General features: G+C 47.8%; 1 protein-coding gene across 2 annotated transcripts in view; it reads left to right on the top strand.

The window, feature by feature from the left end:
- The window catches only part of MYO5B (myosin VB), a 374,307-nt gene that overhangs the window by 340,856 nt on the left and 20,522 nt on the right, over positions 1 to 12,929 (top strand). For both annotated transcript variants that reach the window (XM_054986803.1, XM_054986802.1), the window contains one exon: positions 7,314 to 7,512. In XM_054986803.1, coding sequence (XP_054842778.1) covers positions 7,314 to 7,512 — 199 coding nt within the window. The remainder of the gene's footprint in view (positions 1 to 7,313; positions 7,513 to 12,929) is intronic.

The following is a 12,929-nucleotide window of genomic DNA, read 5'->3' as shown; positions in this document are numbered from 1 at the left end:
TGAGATGGATTAGGCCTGCTCTGGTGAACTGGGTCACCTGTCAGTATCTCAAGCCATTTCCTCCTAGTAAATATGAAACTGGTCTATGAGTAGCTACTAGCCATGGTGACTGAAGGGAAGCAGCAAACTTCTGAATTCCAGCTCTGAGAGGCAGTATCAGGGGCAGGACTTGAACTCTGTTTGTTGGCCCTCCAGGTCAGCTGTTTGGCTATTATGTGAAACTGGATGCTGAACTAGATGGACTGCTAGTCCAGTACAGCTTTTAACATACGTGTCAAACTGGCATATGGAATCCCTGAGTTGGGAGAATTAGGCACCTTCTATGAATGCTCTAAAGGCTGTTTCACATGTTACAAAGCAACAAAATTGGATTTGGTGCCAGGTGCTCATGCCAGGCCCCCACCAGGAGCTGCGGGCTGTCCCAGTCTTCTAACAAGAATACTTAACTTCCATATGAGAAACCCGTTTTTTACATTTTTAAGTGTATGCTCTAACCATCTTCAGCTCATACCTCACTTTAGATCCCCTGAATATGTCACTTGTATGCCTCGAACTTGTTGTAATAGCATGTAGATCTTTTATCCAAGATTTAAATAGCTATACAATCAAGAGAATCGTGGTCAAGGTGGTGCGATTAAAAGAACTGCGCATTTTTGGACTGAACAATTCAAGGCGTTGCACTAAACATTTACTGCAAGTTAAAGATACTTGCACATATTTCTGTAGTTTTTTTAATTCTAGCAAAACTTAATGGATTTTTGCCATTAAACACTAACAAACACATACTAGTACAAATCCATATTAGAATAGCTCATCAGGTATCTAATCTACAGGTACAACTGAGTTCAACTTAAAGGCTTATCTGTAAGTCTGTTTTTACTGAAATAACTCGTCAGTTGTTCCAGATGTTCATGTACTACTGAGTTGGCCCACAAAGACCTTGGCCAAGACCTTTCATACATGTAGAGAGTTTTTGTTTGTTTTTATAAGAAGGGAGTCAACAAAGCGAGTCGTCCCTCACCTACCACTGAATATCCATGGGGTCCAGAAATATGCTTTTTGCCTTTAAACCAAGAGCTGAAAGTCTTGAGATCGAAATTCCACATCAAAATGCAGCTAGTTCTGTATATCGACTGTGGATGACAATAGACCTCTGGAAAGAGACTTCTGCTGAATAGCTTCCTTCCCTGTTCTCGAGGTGATGTCCACAAGCTTGGCAGCAAATTCTGTATGGGCCATGTCACTTGACAATGTAGTCAACAAGAAGGTGCAACCATGTGGTGGTGGAGGAGAGTGGGCATCAAGTCATAGCTGACTTATGGTGACCCTGGTGGGGTTTTCATGGTGAGGCCATGTGGTAGCTGTCCGGGGTCTGAGGTGCAGCCCCCGGACTTGCCAGGAGAAGGGGATGGGAGGCAGCCAGGGGATAGCCGCCCAGCCACCCCGCAGATGCCCAGGACAAGAGCCTACCTACACAGGAGGGAGGTAAAGAAGCACCCAAGCCCCAGAGGGTTAGAAGGGGCAGGTGGAGGCCAGCTCGTCCCACCCTCCAGTGGGAGTCTAGGAGGCCAGGCAGGGAGAGTAGGGGCAACTCAGAGGGGGCCAGGACAGAGGGAGAGGGCAAAGGCAGCGGGGACAGACAGACAGCAGCTAACCAAGCAGAAACCTTACCAACCAGAGGGGAAAAGCAGCCACAGCAGCTCAGAGCCACGCCCCAGCCTGCAGCCCAGCTAGAAGGCAATAGTCTGGTCCCAGGGATCCCAGAACCAAAACAACTCCAGGTGGAGCTGCCTGAGACACTCTGCAGGAGAAGCTTGGCAGCCAGCCAAGGAGACACAGCTGGGCCTGCCTCCAGCAGTCAGCTCACCAGGAAAGGCTTGGCAGCCAGCCAACAAGACACAGGTGGACTGGCCCAGTGCTTCCAGCCAAGCAAACACAGATGCAGCTGCCTGTGCCAGTCAGAGCCATAGTTAGAGGGCAGGAGGAGGGCGTGTTTGACAGGTGGAGCAGGGAAAGGCTGAAAGGATAAAAGGGGAGTCCACCCAGAGGGCGGGGTGGGTTGTGTAGGGGTGTGATGGAGTGGAGGAGGGAGAAAGAAGGAGTGAGAGCACAGCAGAGAGGAAGTGGAGGGAAGGAGAGGAAGAGGAGGAGTAAGACCGACATCTGTCATGGAAGGCAGCTGGGACAAGGTCAGATTGAAGGGACCTGCGAGTGGACTGTGAGGGTGAGGTATACCCCCCTCCTTCCACAGAGCAGGATCCCACCTATTCCCTGAAGGTCCTTTAAGGCTGAGGTCAGGCAAGCCGGCACCTCACAGGGCTGCGCCCCTGGTGGAACATGACAGTAGCTGCAAGGAAACCTACCCTATATGGGGGTTTTCAATTGCTTTGGCTTGTACCAAGCCAGTCACATGCCTGCATTGTCACGGGCCACTTCTAGCCTAAATTCTGTCCTCTTATTAGCCAGCAAGAGCAACCTGAGTAGCCCTAACTAGCCTGATCTCATCACAGCTTGGAAGCTAAGCAGAGTCAGCCACATTTAGTACTGGGATGGGAAGTCAGAGGCAGGCAATGGCAAACCACTGCTGCTTGTCTGTTGCCTTGAAAACCCCATGAGAGGTTGCCATAAGTCAGTTGCAACTTGATGGCACTTAAGGATTTTTGGCCAGCACATGCAGCAGAAAGGCGCTGTAGTGTCTTCAAATCCCCCACTGCAGAAAGGGGATCACGTTTGTGGATATTTTCAAACAACCATCCTCCCCTTCAAGCTGGAATAGATTTTCTCTCCATGACTTGTTTCTGTTCAACTTGCATGGATCTTTCCTTTTACACAAGGGACCATTCAAACCTGACACCCACGCCGCTTGCATGCTACAGGAGGCCACTCAGCCCCACTGACTCTGCAGCGTGCGTAGGCCGAGCCTCGAAGCCGCCTGTTTCTGTGCCCCGAGAACGTTTTGATAGATCATTGTAGTCTTGCTTTTTCAAGCCTCTTGGAATAGCTTTGAAAAGGATTAAGGGGGAGAGATTTCAATTTGGCGGACTCTAATTGGTACCTTTAAGAATCAATTTGGTTTACCCAACGTTGGGCTTATCAGCACACCCAACAGCGCAGGCACATATAGGAGGGCTGTAACCTTTTCTGTGATGAATCACCCTTTTCACTAGAGTGGGTGGAAAAGGAGTCAGGAACGCAAAGAATTGTTTCGTGCAGCCTCTCTTACGGAAAGTGCCGCTCGTTTCTTAATTTATCGTTTCTGTAGAACGGCACAGTGTGTGTCCCTTTAGAAAAGTGTTCTTTTTGTGATTGTAACCCACTGCCACCACCTTTAGCCATAGAAAAACTGGGTTTTAATTTCCTTTTGGTTCGGCCTCTCTAGTTTCCTCAGCCCTCCCCATCTTCTAGTCCCCTCATTTAAAATGTTTTTTTTTAAAAGCTTCCTTCCATATTGTAGTCAGCAGGATACAAAAACAGTTCTAAAGTCAGGTTTTCAATTTTCAAAATAAGTAATGGGTTTTTGACCCTCAGCTGGAAGCATCTTAAGCAGAACTCGGAAATAGCTTGCGTCCATCTGCTGAATAGAAACTCAGTTTAGGATGTTGGCAAATTATGGGTTGTTCAGAGATCATGAGGAACACAATTTTTGATTGGGCCAGTTTTTGTTGGGAATGACTGTTAAAGTTCAACAAGTTTTTTGTGGTTGTTTGTTTGCGAGAGCAAAGTTGGCAACCAGCAGCCCTTAAGCCAAATTGGGCCAGAAGTCTGGCTACCTCAGTTGCCAACCTGCGGAAAAGGTGTGGAGAAAACAGTTTTTGCAGCAACAGAATTTAACTGTCAGAGAATTTTAAGGGGTGATGAGGAAGGCGGGCTGGTCCCATACCACTCACTCACTTCCCCTAAAGGCCTTTTGGAGAGGCCTAGTTGCTGACCTGGAAAATACGGTAATATCTACAAGATGAGGGAATTTTCTCCGACACAAGGGAAATGCTGAATTCCGAATCACCCAAACTGCTTCATGCCATAGGTTCAGGGCTGTTGGGTGCAGGGGAGCTATTTCAGTATTCTCAAAGAATTCCTTGCCTCAAGATGTGCTGTGAGGACTTGAGAAAAGGAACTGAGAGCGGGACCACAAGTGACGCCTGACACAGGTTGGACACTTGCCAGCTTCCCTCAAGTTTTGATGGGAAATGTAGGCAGCTTGGCGGAATGTTGGACAAGTGACAGTTGAAAAGTCCATTGGACAGCAGTCGGAGAGCCAAGCTGCAAGACCAGGATGCCTCCATTTCCCATCAGAACTTGAGGGAAGCTGACAAGTGTCCAACCTGTGTCAGGCGTCACTTGTGGTCCCGCTCTCAGTCATTCGTGGAGGCTATAACTGTCTCAGTCAGCCATGAGGCTAAGAGGGAATCTCCATGTTCAGAGGCAGTAGATCTCCAGATGTATTCATGAGGTGCTGCTGTCTACCAAATCAGATAATTGGCCCATCTAGCTCAGTGCTGTCTGCAGCTCTCTAGAGTCTCAGGAAAAGAAAGACCTTCTCCAACCTGCCTCCTGAAATCCTTTAACCAGATGGATTGAACCTGGGACCTTCTGCCTGCAAAGCAGGTACCCACTGCTGAGCTTTTCTTAGTAGCCGTCAGCTGGAGATAAGGCAGCCTGGAAAGAGGCCATAGCCTAGTGGCAAAGAACATGGAGAACCCTGTCGGCCTGGTACATATTATCCTGCCCTCCATCTAAAGACGAGTGGAGCGCATGGTTCTCCCTTCCCTCTTTATCCTTGCATGGGAAGATAAAGGCTGAGATGTGTGATTCCGCACACGTTGGATAATGCACTTCCAATCCTCTTTATAGATCATTTGGAATGGATTTTTTTGTTTGCGGAACAAAAAAATCCACCTCAAATGATTGATAAAGTGCATTGAGAGTACATTATCCAACGAGTGCTGAATCAGCCTTTGACTAGCTCAAGATCGCCCAGTAAGCATCACCGCATGGTAAGATGTGGATTTCCCTGATCCAAGACCAGCAATCTAACCTCTGTATCCCACCGCATTGGCTCCAAAGGCCAGTGGCACAGGGCTGTCTCCAGCATACATGAGTTGGGACCAACGGAGCTGAAGGACTGCCTACTCACTTAGAAACCTACCTGACTACTGCGGTCATCTTTGGAAGCCTGTTTCGGGTGCCCCCGCCTGCTGAGATGCGGCAGGCGGCGACCCAAGAGAAGGCCTTCTCTGTTGTGGCACGATAACTCTCTCCCAAGGGAGATGTGTCTGTCCCCTTCTGCTGCCACCTTTTTTCCATTGGGTGAAGACTCTTTTGTTTTGTACGGCATTCCCTCCATGATCCCTCTTTCCTGCCCAATGTTTTTATTTGTTGTTTTGTGTTTTTCTATGTATTTTAGCTCTGGTTTTAGTTGTTTCAGTGATGGGGGTGGTGGTTGGTTTTAATGGTTTTCAAATGTGGTTTTATTGTTTGTGTTTTAATTTGTTAGTTCTCTGGTGGGCATGTGAGGGCAGACAGGCGAGAGAGAAATTTTGAAGGAAAAAAAACCCAATAAAATACATACCTTGTTTCAGAGGGTTACTTGGCTGACTGTTGTTGAGGGCAGATTGTAGATCCTAAAGGTGCCTTTATTTTGTGAAAGAATCTCTATAACCAGAGACTCAGGGCCAAACTACAAGTGACGCCTGACACAGGTTGGACACTTGTCAGCTTCCCTCAAGTTTTGATGGGAAATGTAGGCAGCTTGGCGGAATTTTGGACAAGTGACAGTTGAAAAATCCATTGGACAGCAGTCGGAGAGCCAAGCTACAAGACCAGGACGCCTACATTTCCCATCAAAACTTGAGGGAAGCTGACAAGTGTCCAACTAGTGTCAGGCGTCACTTGTAGTTTGGCTCTCAAGACAGTCTCCTTCGTCCCTTGCGAAGGGCAACTTGATCAAAATTAAGAGGAAGAAGACCGCACAATAGCATATTGACTGACTGTGTTGGGACTTAAGCAGCGAGGCAGAGGCTTATGCGCCAGGTGCTTATTTTTGTTAGTGAGAAGGTTGTAAATTCAGCTCTTAACTCTGATAGTTGTATCGATTTCTCAAACGTTTGCTTTGTCCTGAGCTGCTGGGATTTCGCATCCAGAAATCCATCAGATAAATAGCAAGCCAGCTCGTGTGGACACCTTGTCCCAAAAGATACAGCGGAGCATGTTGTCCAGATGGGAATCTTCCTTTCCAGCTGTATTTGATAGGGTAACTGTTTGCTTTCAGCACAAGCAAGTAAAGGTAAGGAACGGCACAGCGATTTCTTCACTTCCCAGAGTGCAGGCACCTCTGAATGTACAACTGTGAACATGTGGAGGCAAAAAAAGGACCTGCAGTCTGGAGTGGTACAGTGCAACCTGTCAGCCAACTTCACTGGTGCCTCATTCTCCTCCAGACTAGTCCAAAAAGAGACCACGATGAAGAAGTAGAAAGGGCAGGGCTTACTTGTATCCCTTCTCACCAAGGAGGAAGCGCATAGCATACATGGTTCTCCCCTTCTCTGTCCCCCCCCCACCCGCAAGCAATTAGGCGAAGAGAAAAGTCAACCACTGAGATTTATGGTTGAGCGACCATCCCATACTATCTGGTAAAGGAGAACCACAGGGTGGTGGAATGCCCAAGAAAAGTTGAAGTCTACAGTGCTTTTTCATCTCCAAAGGGAGCAAAAGACCTGCTGGCAATAGAGCTGCCCATATGGGTAGGAAGCACGGCCCACACCGCTAGCTGTATAGAACATATAGAAGAGGAGGGTTGGAGCACCTCTTGGATTTTGTGGCTCTAGAAGGGTAGCACACAGGAGATGCGGTCTGAGACATTTCTGTGCAAAGCTCACATGGGTGTGAGATCAGTATGTTGACCGTTCACAGTGGCAGTAACTGGCAATTAGGCGGCCTTCTTAGCTTTGCCAAGCCTGTTTATCACCAGTATTTATTTGTTTATTTATTTATATTCAATTTATATTCCGCCCTCCCCACATCAGCAGGCTCAGGGTGGATTACCACAAAGTTTATAATCGCATTTCAAACTAGTAGGTAAGACAACCTTGATCTTGATTTGAGTCCAAAACAAAGACAGTTCATTGGGAAAGAGTTACGGTTAGGTCATCAGACCCCTTGTGAGGCGGGACCAATCTCCTTCTTTGACCCCAGTGCCTGCCCCAATGCATGTATCGTTCTGTCCATCATGTGGTGGACTCTGTATCTCAGTCCCCTTGATTCTGAGTTTTCACGTGATTTCTTCTCTTCCTTTCCCCACTTTTTCCTCCCACCAGGCTCCTGGAGGCTCAGCTCCAGGAACAGCGAAGAGAGCATGAAGAGGAAGTAGAAACCTTGAAGGACCAAGTGGAAACTTTGAGGGAAGAGATGGGGAAGCAGCAGGAGATCTTCTATCAAACACTCCAACTCTCTCCGGAAGCCCAGGTGGAGTTTGGCATCCAGCAAGAAATCACGCGGCTGACAAATGAAAATCTGGTATGGGCGATGCGTGAAATCCTCAACTATTCATACTGGCGGGTTGGTGCGGTTACCTGGTGGTTGGGGTAAAGGCAATTCCCTGTTGGGCTACAGAAAAGCGGGTCATCCTTTGTACGCAGATTGCCCCTCAGGACTTTTAATAATGTCAGGCATTGGGGTTGGATCCAATCACCCTCTCCACTGGTGAAACGAAGAGAAAGGATCCACTACTTTGGTCTACCCAAATGATCATGGGACCAACGTGGAGAAAAGCCATGTGGGTCGGGGTGGGAGGGTAATGAGGAGAACTGGGGAAGTCTGAATGGGGGAAAAGAGCTGGATGTGGATCCAACAGTCTCCACCTGCAGACAGATGCTATCCAGGTAGGTTTAAACAATTAAGACTCTCTACACGGGACATCTGCCTTGTGAAGAACATGTGTCGGTAGATGCAATGGTAGCTGGGAAGGGTAGTTTTAAAAAGACAGAGCCAGCAGCAGGGCAAAGGCTGGAGCTATACACTGGAGCTGTGTGAAGAGGCTGTGAAATGCCAGAAGGGAAACCTCACCCCATTATAACCTCTCCAGGTCCAAGTCAAGGTCTGGGAGGCAGCTCCAGCCCATTTCCACTCCTGGCTGCGCTCTGGTTGTGACCTCACACAGTTTTAGACTGGGGAGGTGAAATTGACAGAGCCTTCCAGAAGGCGAAAATGAAATTAACAAACCCTCTGAGGAGTGATCTCTGCTGGCTCTGTCTTTTTAAACTACGCTTCCCGGCTAACGTTGCGTCTCCCTACACTTGACGAACACATGATGAGGCATCTCATGTAGAGAGTCACTGTCCAATGGCCGTTTTTTAATACAGTCATGTGGCAGCCGCCCCATATGTGGAGAGCTGGCCAGGTGGCATGGCTCACCCTGCAGGATCTCTGATGGTTCACTCTGCCACAGTCCGAATTCTTCCTCTGGAATCAGAGCTGTAAAAAGAGACTCTGTGAAGTCACTGCCAGTCAGGGTTCAAGAGCACGAGTGAACATAGGTGCATTATATATGTTCCATATGTTGAGGAGGATTCAGGAGGGTGGAGGTACCTAACATTTCCCCTCCCATCACCTGTCATCTTTGCATTCATGAAGTGATGTTCTTGGGAATATTACATGTGATAGAATAGGGTGTGTCTCCCCGCCCCCCCCATACAAAGCAGAATTAACTTGGGGTTGGACTAGATGACCCTGGAGCTCCCTTCCCACCCTCTGATTCTCTGAAAGCTTTTGTGGACACCAGCCTGCTGGTTATCCTTCAATTTTTACAGTGGCATTTTTATTAGAAGAACTTTTATCACATTCAAACAGACGTGTCAGGATCATTTAAATGTGAATGTCAGGAACTGCGGCAAAAGCACTGAGGTGGTAAATTGTAAATTATTGTGTGTGGCATAATACTTCCCAGAGAAGTCGGGAATCGGTGACCTTAGGTTGTTTCAGGGAGCTTCTGAGCGCGATTGACTAATTTCTGACTTCCAGTCAGCAGTAATTGGAAGGAGGAAGCCCTGACAGATCAGGTGCTCAATCCCCTTATTGTTTTTAATCTAATTATTTGCGTTAAGAGAGGCACTTTATGAAATGCAACACGGGGGGCTTGTCCCTGCTTTAACACGTCAGTTGCAGCAACACCAGCCTAACAAGTGAAATCCTAAGCAGAGTTACTCCGGCCTAAGCCCATTGATTTCAGTGGGCTTAGACTGGAGGAACACTGCTTAGGACTTCGCTGTAAATCTGCTTGCTGTTGCCACACTGAGATTATTTATAGAGCAACTCCAAATACTAGATGCTGTACAAAAATTAATAACATAAGACAGGCCCTGTACAAGTACCTGATACAGCAGGAAGAAATTGAAATGTCTCCCCCCTCTCATTCGTTGTTCATCAACATGTAATTCAAATAGTACAGTATGGAGATCCAACCGGGGGGTATGGAGTGCTTGGCAGCTATGCCCCACTTGTGAAGGGCCGTATTAAATGTGGACATCTAGAATTTGCCTGTGCTGAGAAGTTTAATATGAGTGGGACAAACTACAGCCTGGGCCTGTAGTTCACATGAGCCAATTCACGGTTCTCGCATCACGTTCCCTTTTGCATCATAACTTCACAGTGCATTATTAGAGCCCGTTTATGCATGGCCAGGTTTGGCACTGGAAATAACTGGTTTAAGAGAGCCCATGGGGAGAAGTCCCAAGATCACATCCTCACTCGACTGTGAAACTCACTTAGGAATCTTGGACCAGTTGCTACTTCTTAACTAACCTACCTCACAAGGTGGTTGTTGAGATGAAATGACGGGGAGGGAAGAACTGGGCGCAATGCCTGAGCTCCTTGGAGAAAGGCAGGATAAAAACGGGTAGAGGGAAAACCACATGTGTTGCTAGTGCTGTGTGAGACTCAGCCATGCAAAAAAGGCCCCCGTATGGCCACAGCGAATCACAAAACGGATTTGTGTATTTAGAATAAAATCGGCCTTTCCCCAAAGCAGCCTCGGTAGGAAGCCTGGCTAGACGAGGGACGGGGCAGAGCCGATATCAACCAGTTTCATTGACAGTCAGCACCTTCTAGGCCTTCATTGCAATTTATCATTTCTGCAGCACTTTTAATTAGCAGAGTGTTTTATAACCTTTGTGTTCATCCCGGGGCTCGTTGTAAACATTCAGCAAAATCGAGTGAGTGAAGCCTTCCCTGATCTATACCATTTCGGGCTTGAAATAAGGGGTTTGCTGTATTTGAATGCTCCCCAGTGCGGGGAGGAAGGGGAGCCCTACACATAGGGAGATAATATGCCAGGGAAAAGATTTAACTGAATCCTTTCCTGTTACAAAAATTTTCGACATGCATATATTTTTCCACGGTGAATGAGGGCATTCAAACATGGATCTACTTTCCTGCAACCTGAAATTGGCACAGCCCAAGAACTGTTTTCCTCACAAATTTCCATAGCGTGCATATCGTCTGGGCCTTATCCTAGCTTGCAAGGTAGTTTCAGGTAGACAGCCATGTTAGTCTATTGTAGCAGAACAAAATTCGACTCTAGTAGCATCTTAAGAGACTAACAAAATGAGTGAAATGAGTGAAAGCTCAATTTGTCGGGTGGCAAGTGGTTTCCATCACGTCCCTGGGAGAGCCAGAGGAGCCACAAAGCTGAGAAGAGGCTTGAACGGCGCTCCCCAGATCCCTGGGCCTGTTTATGTAGAATATTTATATCCCCAGGTTCTCTGTGAAGACATGTTCAATGTGGCTGAAAAATCTAATTTAAAAGATAGTGCATGAAAAATTATCAGGAGGCCACAGCATACGAATCAATCAAAATATAACAATTAAAAATAGCATCCCCTAAAGCAGGGCAAAGCATACAAATGTAAGCATCTGACCACAAAAGCAGTCAATCGTACGAAGTGATCCACTCACACAAAGACCACAGATCTTTGTACAAAGACTGGAGATCCTTCCCATTTCCCCCATCTCTACAATTGCCGTTTCTGACCCTGGGAACGTTAATTTCTTGGGTTTGTAGGATCTTCATGGAGTAATATCCTGACCTGGAAAGCCCAGGTGAGCCTGATCTCATCAGGGCCGATTCCAGACGGCCCTCTGCAATCCAAAACATTGCGCGTTGTCGCGCGTCATCGCGCGGAAAAAGCAAAATATCGCATTTTCTCGCGCAAGTTTTGCACGACCTCGCGCAAAACTCGCACGAGAAAACGCGATATTTCGCGTTTTCCGCGCGATGACGCGCAACAACGCGCAACGTTTTGGATTGCAGAGGGCCGTCTGGAATCGGCCCAGATCTCGGAAGCTACGCAAGGTCGGCCTTGGTTAGTAATTGGATGGGAGACCTTCAACGAAGACAAAGGTTGCAGAGGCAGGCAATGGCAAACCACCTCTGTTAGTCTCTTGCCATGAAAACCCCACCAGGGGTCACCGTAAGTCAATTCTGACTTGACGGTACTCTCCACTACCGTGGAGTATTACTCCACGTGGGTCAGTGGACTGCCATGAGGAGGGGGATGGAGGCAAAGACTTCTGTCAGAAGAGCTCTGTCGATGAATAAGCCAGGAACATCCATTTTACCCCCTACTATCTGCAGCCTACCAATCCATCTGGCTATTCTTCAACAGAGGTTCCACAAACCCAGGAATCCCAGAGGGGGCTACCAGCTCTGAGTTATGAAATCCCTGGAGATTTGGATGGTGGAACCTGGCGAGGTGATGGTTTAGGAGGGGAAAAACCTCAGTAGGGTATAATGCCATAGAGTCCACCCTCCAAAGGAACAATTTTCTCAAGAGGATCTGGAGAATCTGTTCGCTGGAGATCTGGAGAATCAGTTCTCTGTTGTCTGTAGATCAGTTGTAATTCCAGGAGATCTCCAGCCACCACCTGGAGGTTGGCAACCCTAGTCCCAGGGCTGGAAAATTGCTGCCAGGAGGAGGGGAAAGCACGGAAGGTCCATGACCACCACCACCCCTCCGCTGACAGATCTCTGGATCCAATCTAGTAAGTAGATCCAGAGGAGTTAGCCATGTTAGTCCGCAGTAGCAAAATAGCAGAGTTCAGTAGCACCTTTAAGACTTACCAAATTTATGGTAGCATAAGCTTTCGAGAGCCACAGCTCTCCTCATCAGAGGCCTCTGACGAGGACAGCTGTGGCTCTTGAAAGCTTATGCTACCATAAAGTTGGTTAGTCTTAAAGGTGCTACTGGACTCTTTGCAATCTACTAAGTGTACAAGTTGTAGCAAAAAGACAAACATGATTAATGCTGATTTTAATGCCTGAAGTCCAGGAGAGGCTTTCCTGGTGGGGGGAACTGAAACAGGCAGTCCCCTTGCCTGAAGTCCAGGAGAGGCTTTCCTGGTGGGGGGAATTGAAACAGGCAGTCCCCTTGCCTGAAGTCCAGGAGAGGCTTTCCTGGTGGGGGGAATTGAAACAGGCAGTCCCCTTGCCTGAAGTCCAGGAGAGGCTTTCCTGGTGGGGGGAATTGAAACAGGCAGTCCCCTTGCCTGAAGTCCAGGAGAGGCTTTCCTGCCTAGTGTTGCTGAGTTGCAGCACCCAGCCCACGCATCTGCTGAACCACACGGCCTCCATCTTCACTGGATCTGAGTTTCAGCGCCTCTGCCTCTGGTTCAGAGTGCCAGCCCAGCATAGGGGAGGAAGAGAAGAGGGCAGCCAGCTTTTCAAAATAGTTCAGCCTCTCCCTGAGCCGCCTGATAAATGACTGCCTTTGCTGTTCCGTGAGAAGCTCGCTGAGGTGTGATTGATTAGTCTGGTGCCATCTGAAAGAGGCCCTGAAAGAGAAATCAATGTTTGGCTTTAAAAAGCTGGGTTGCGCATTCAGGGGTCGTCTTTGGTTTTGTGTTTTTAACTTTTCAGTACTTCACAAGGGAAAATAAAG

This window comes from Eublepharis macularius, chromosome 8 (genome assembly GCF_028583425.1).
Source record: "Eublepharis macularius isolate TG4126 chromosome 8, MPM_Emac_v1.0, whole genome shotgun sequence".
Taxonomy (NCBI): domain Eukaryota; kingdom Metazoa; phylum Chordata; class Lepidosauria; order Squamata; family Eublepharidae; genus Eublepharis; species Eublepharis macularius.
Note: the sequence above shows the minus strand (reverse complement) of the source record. Positions and strands in the feature narration are given on the sequence as shown.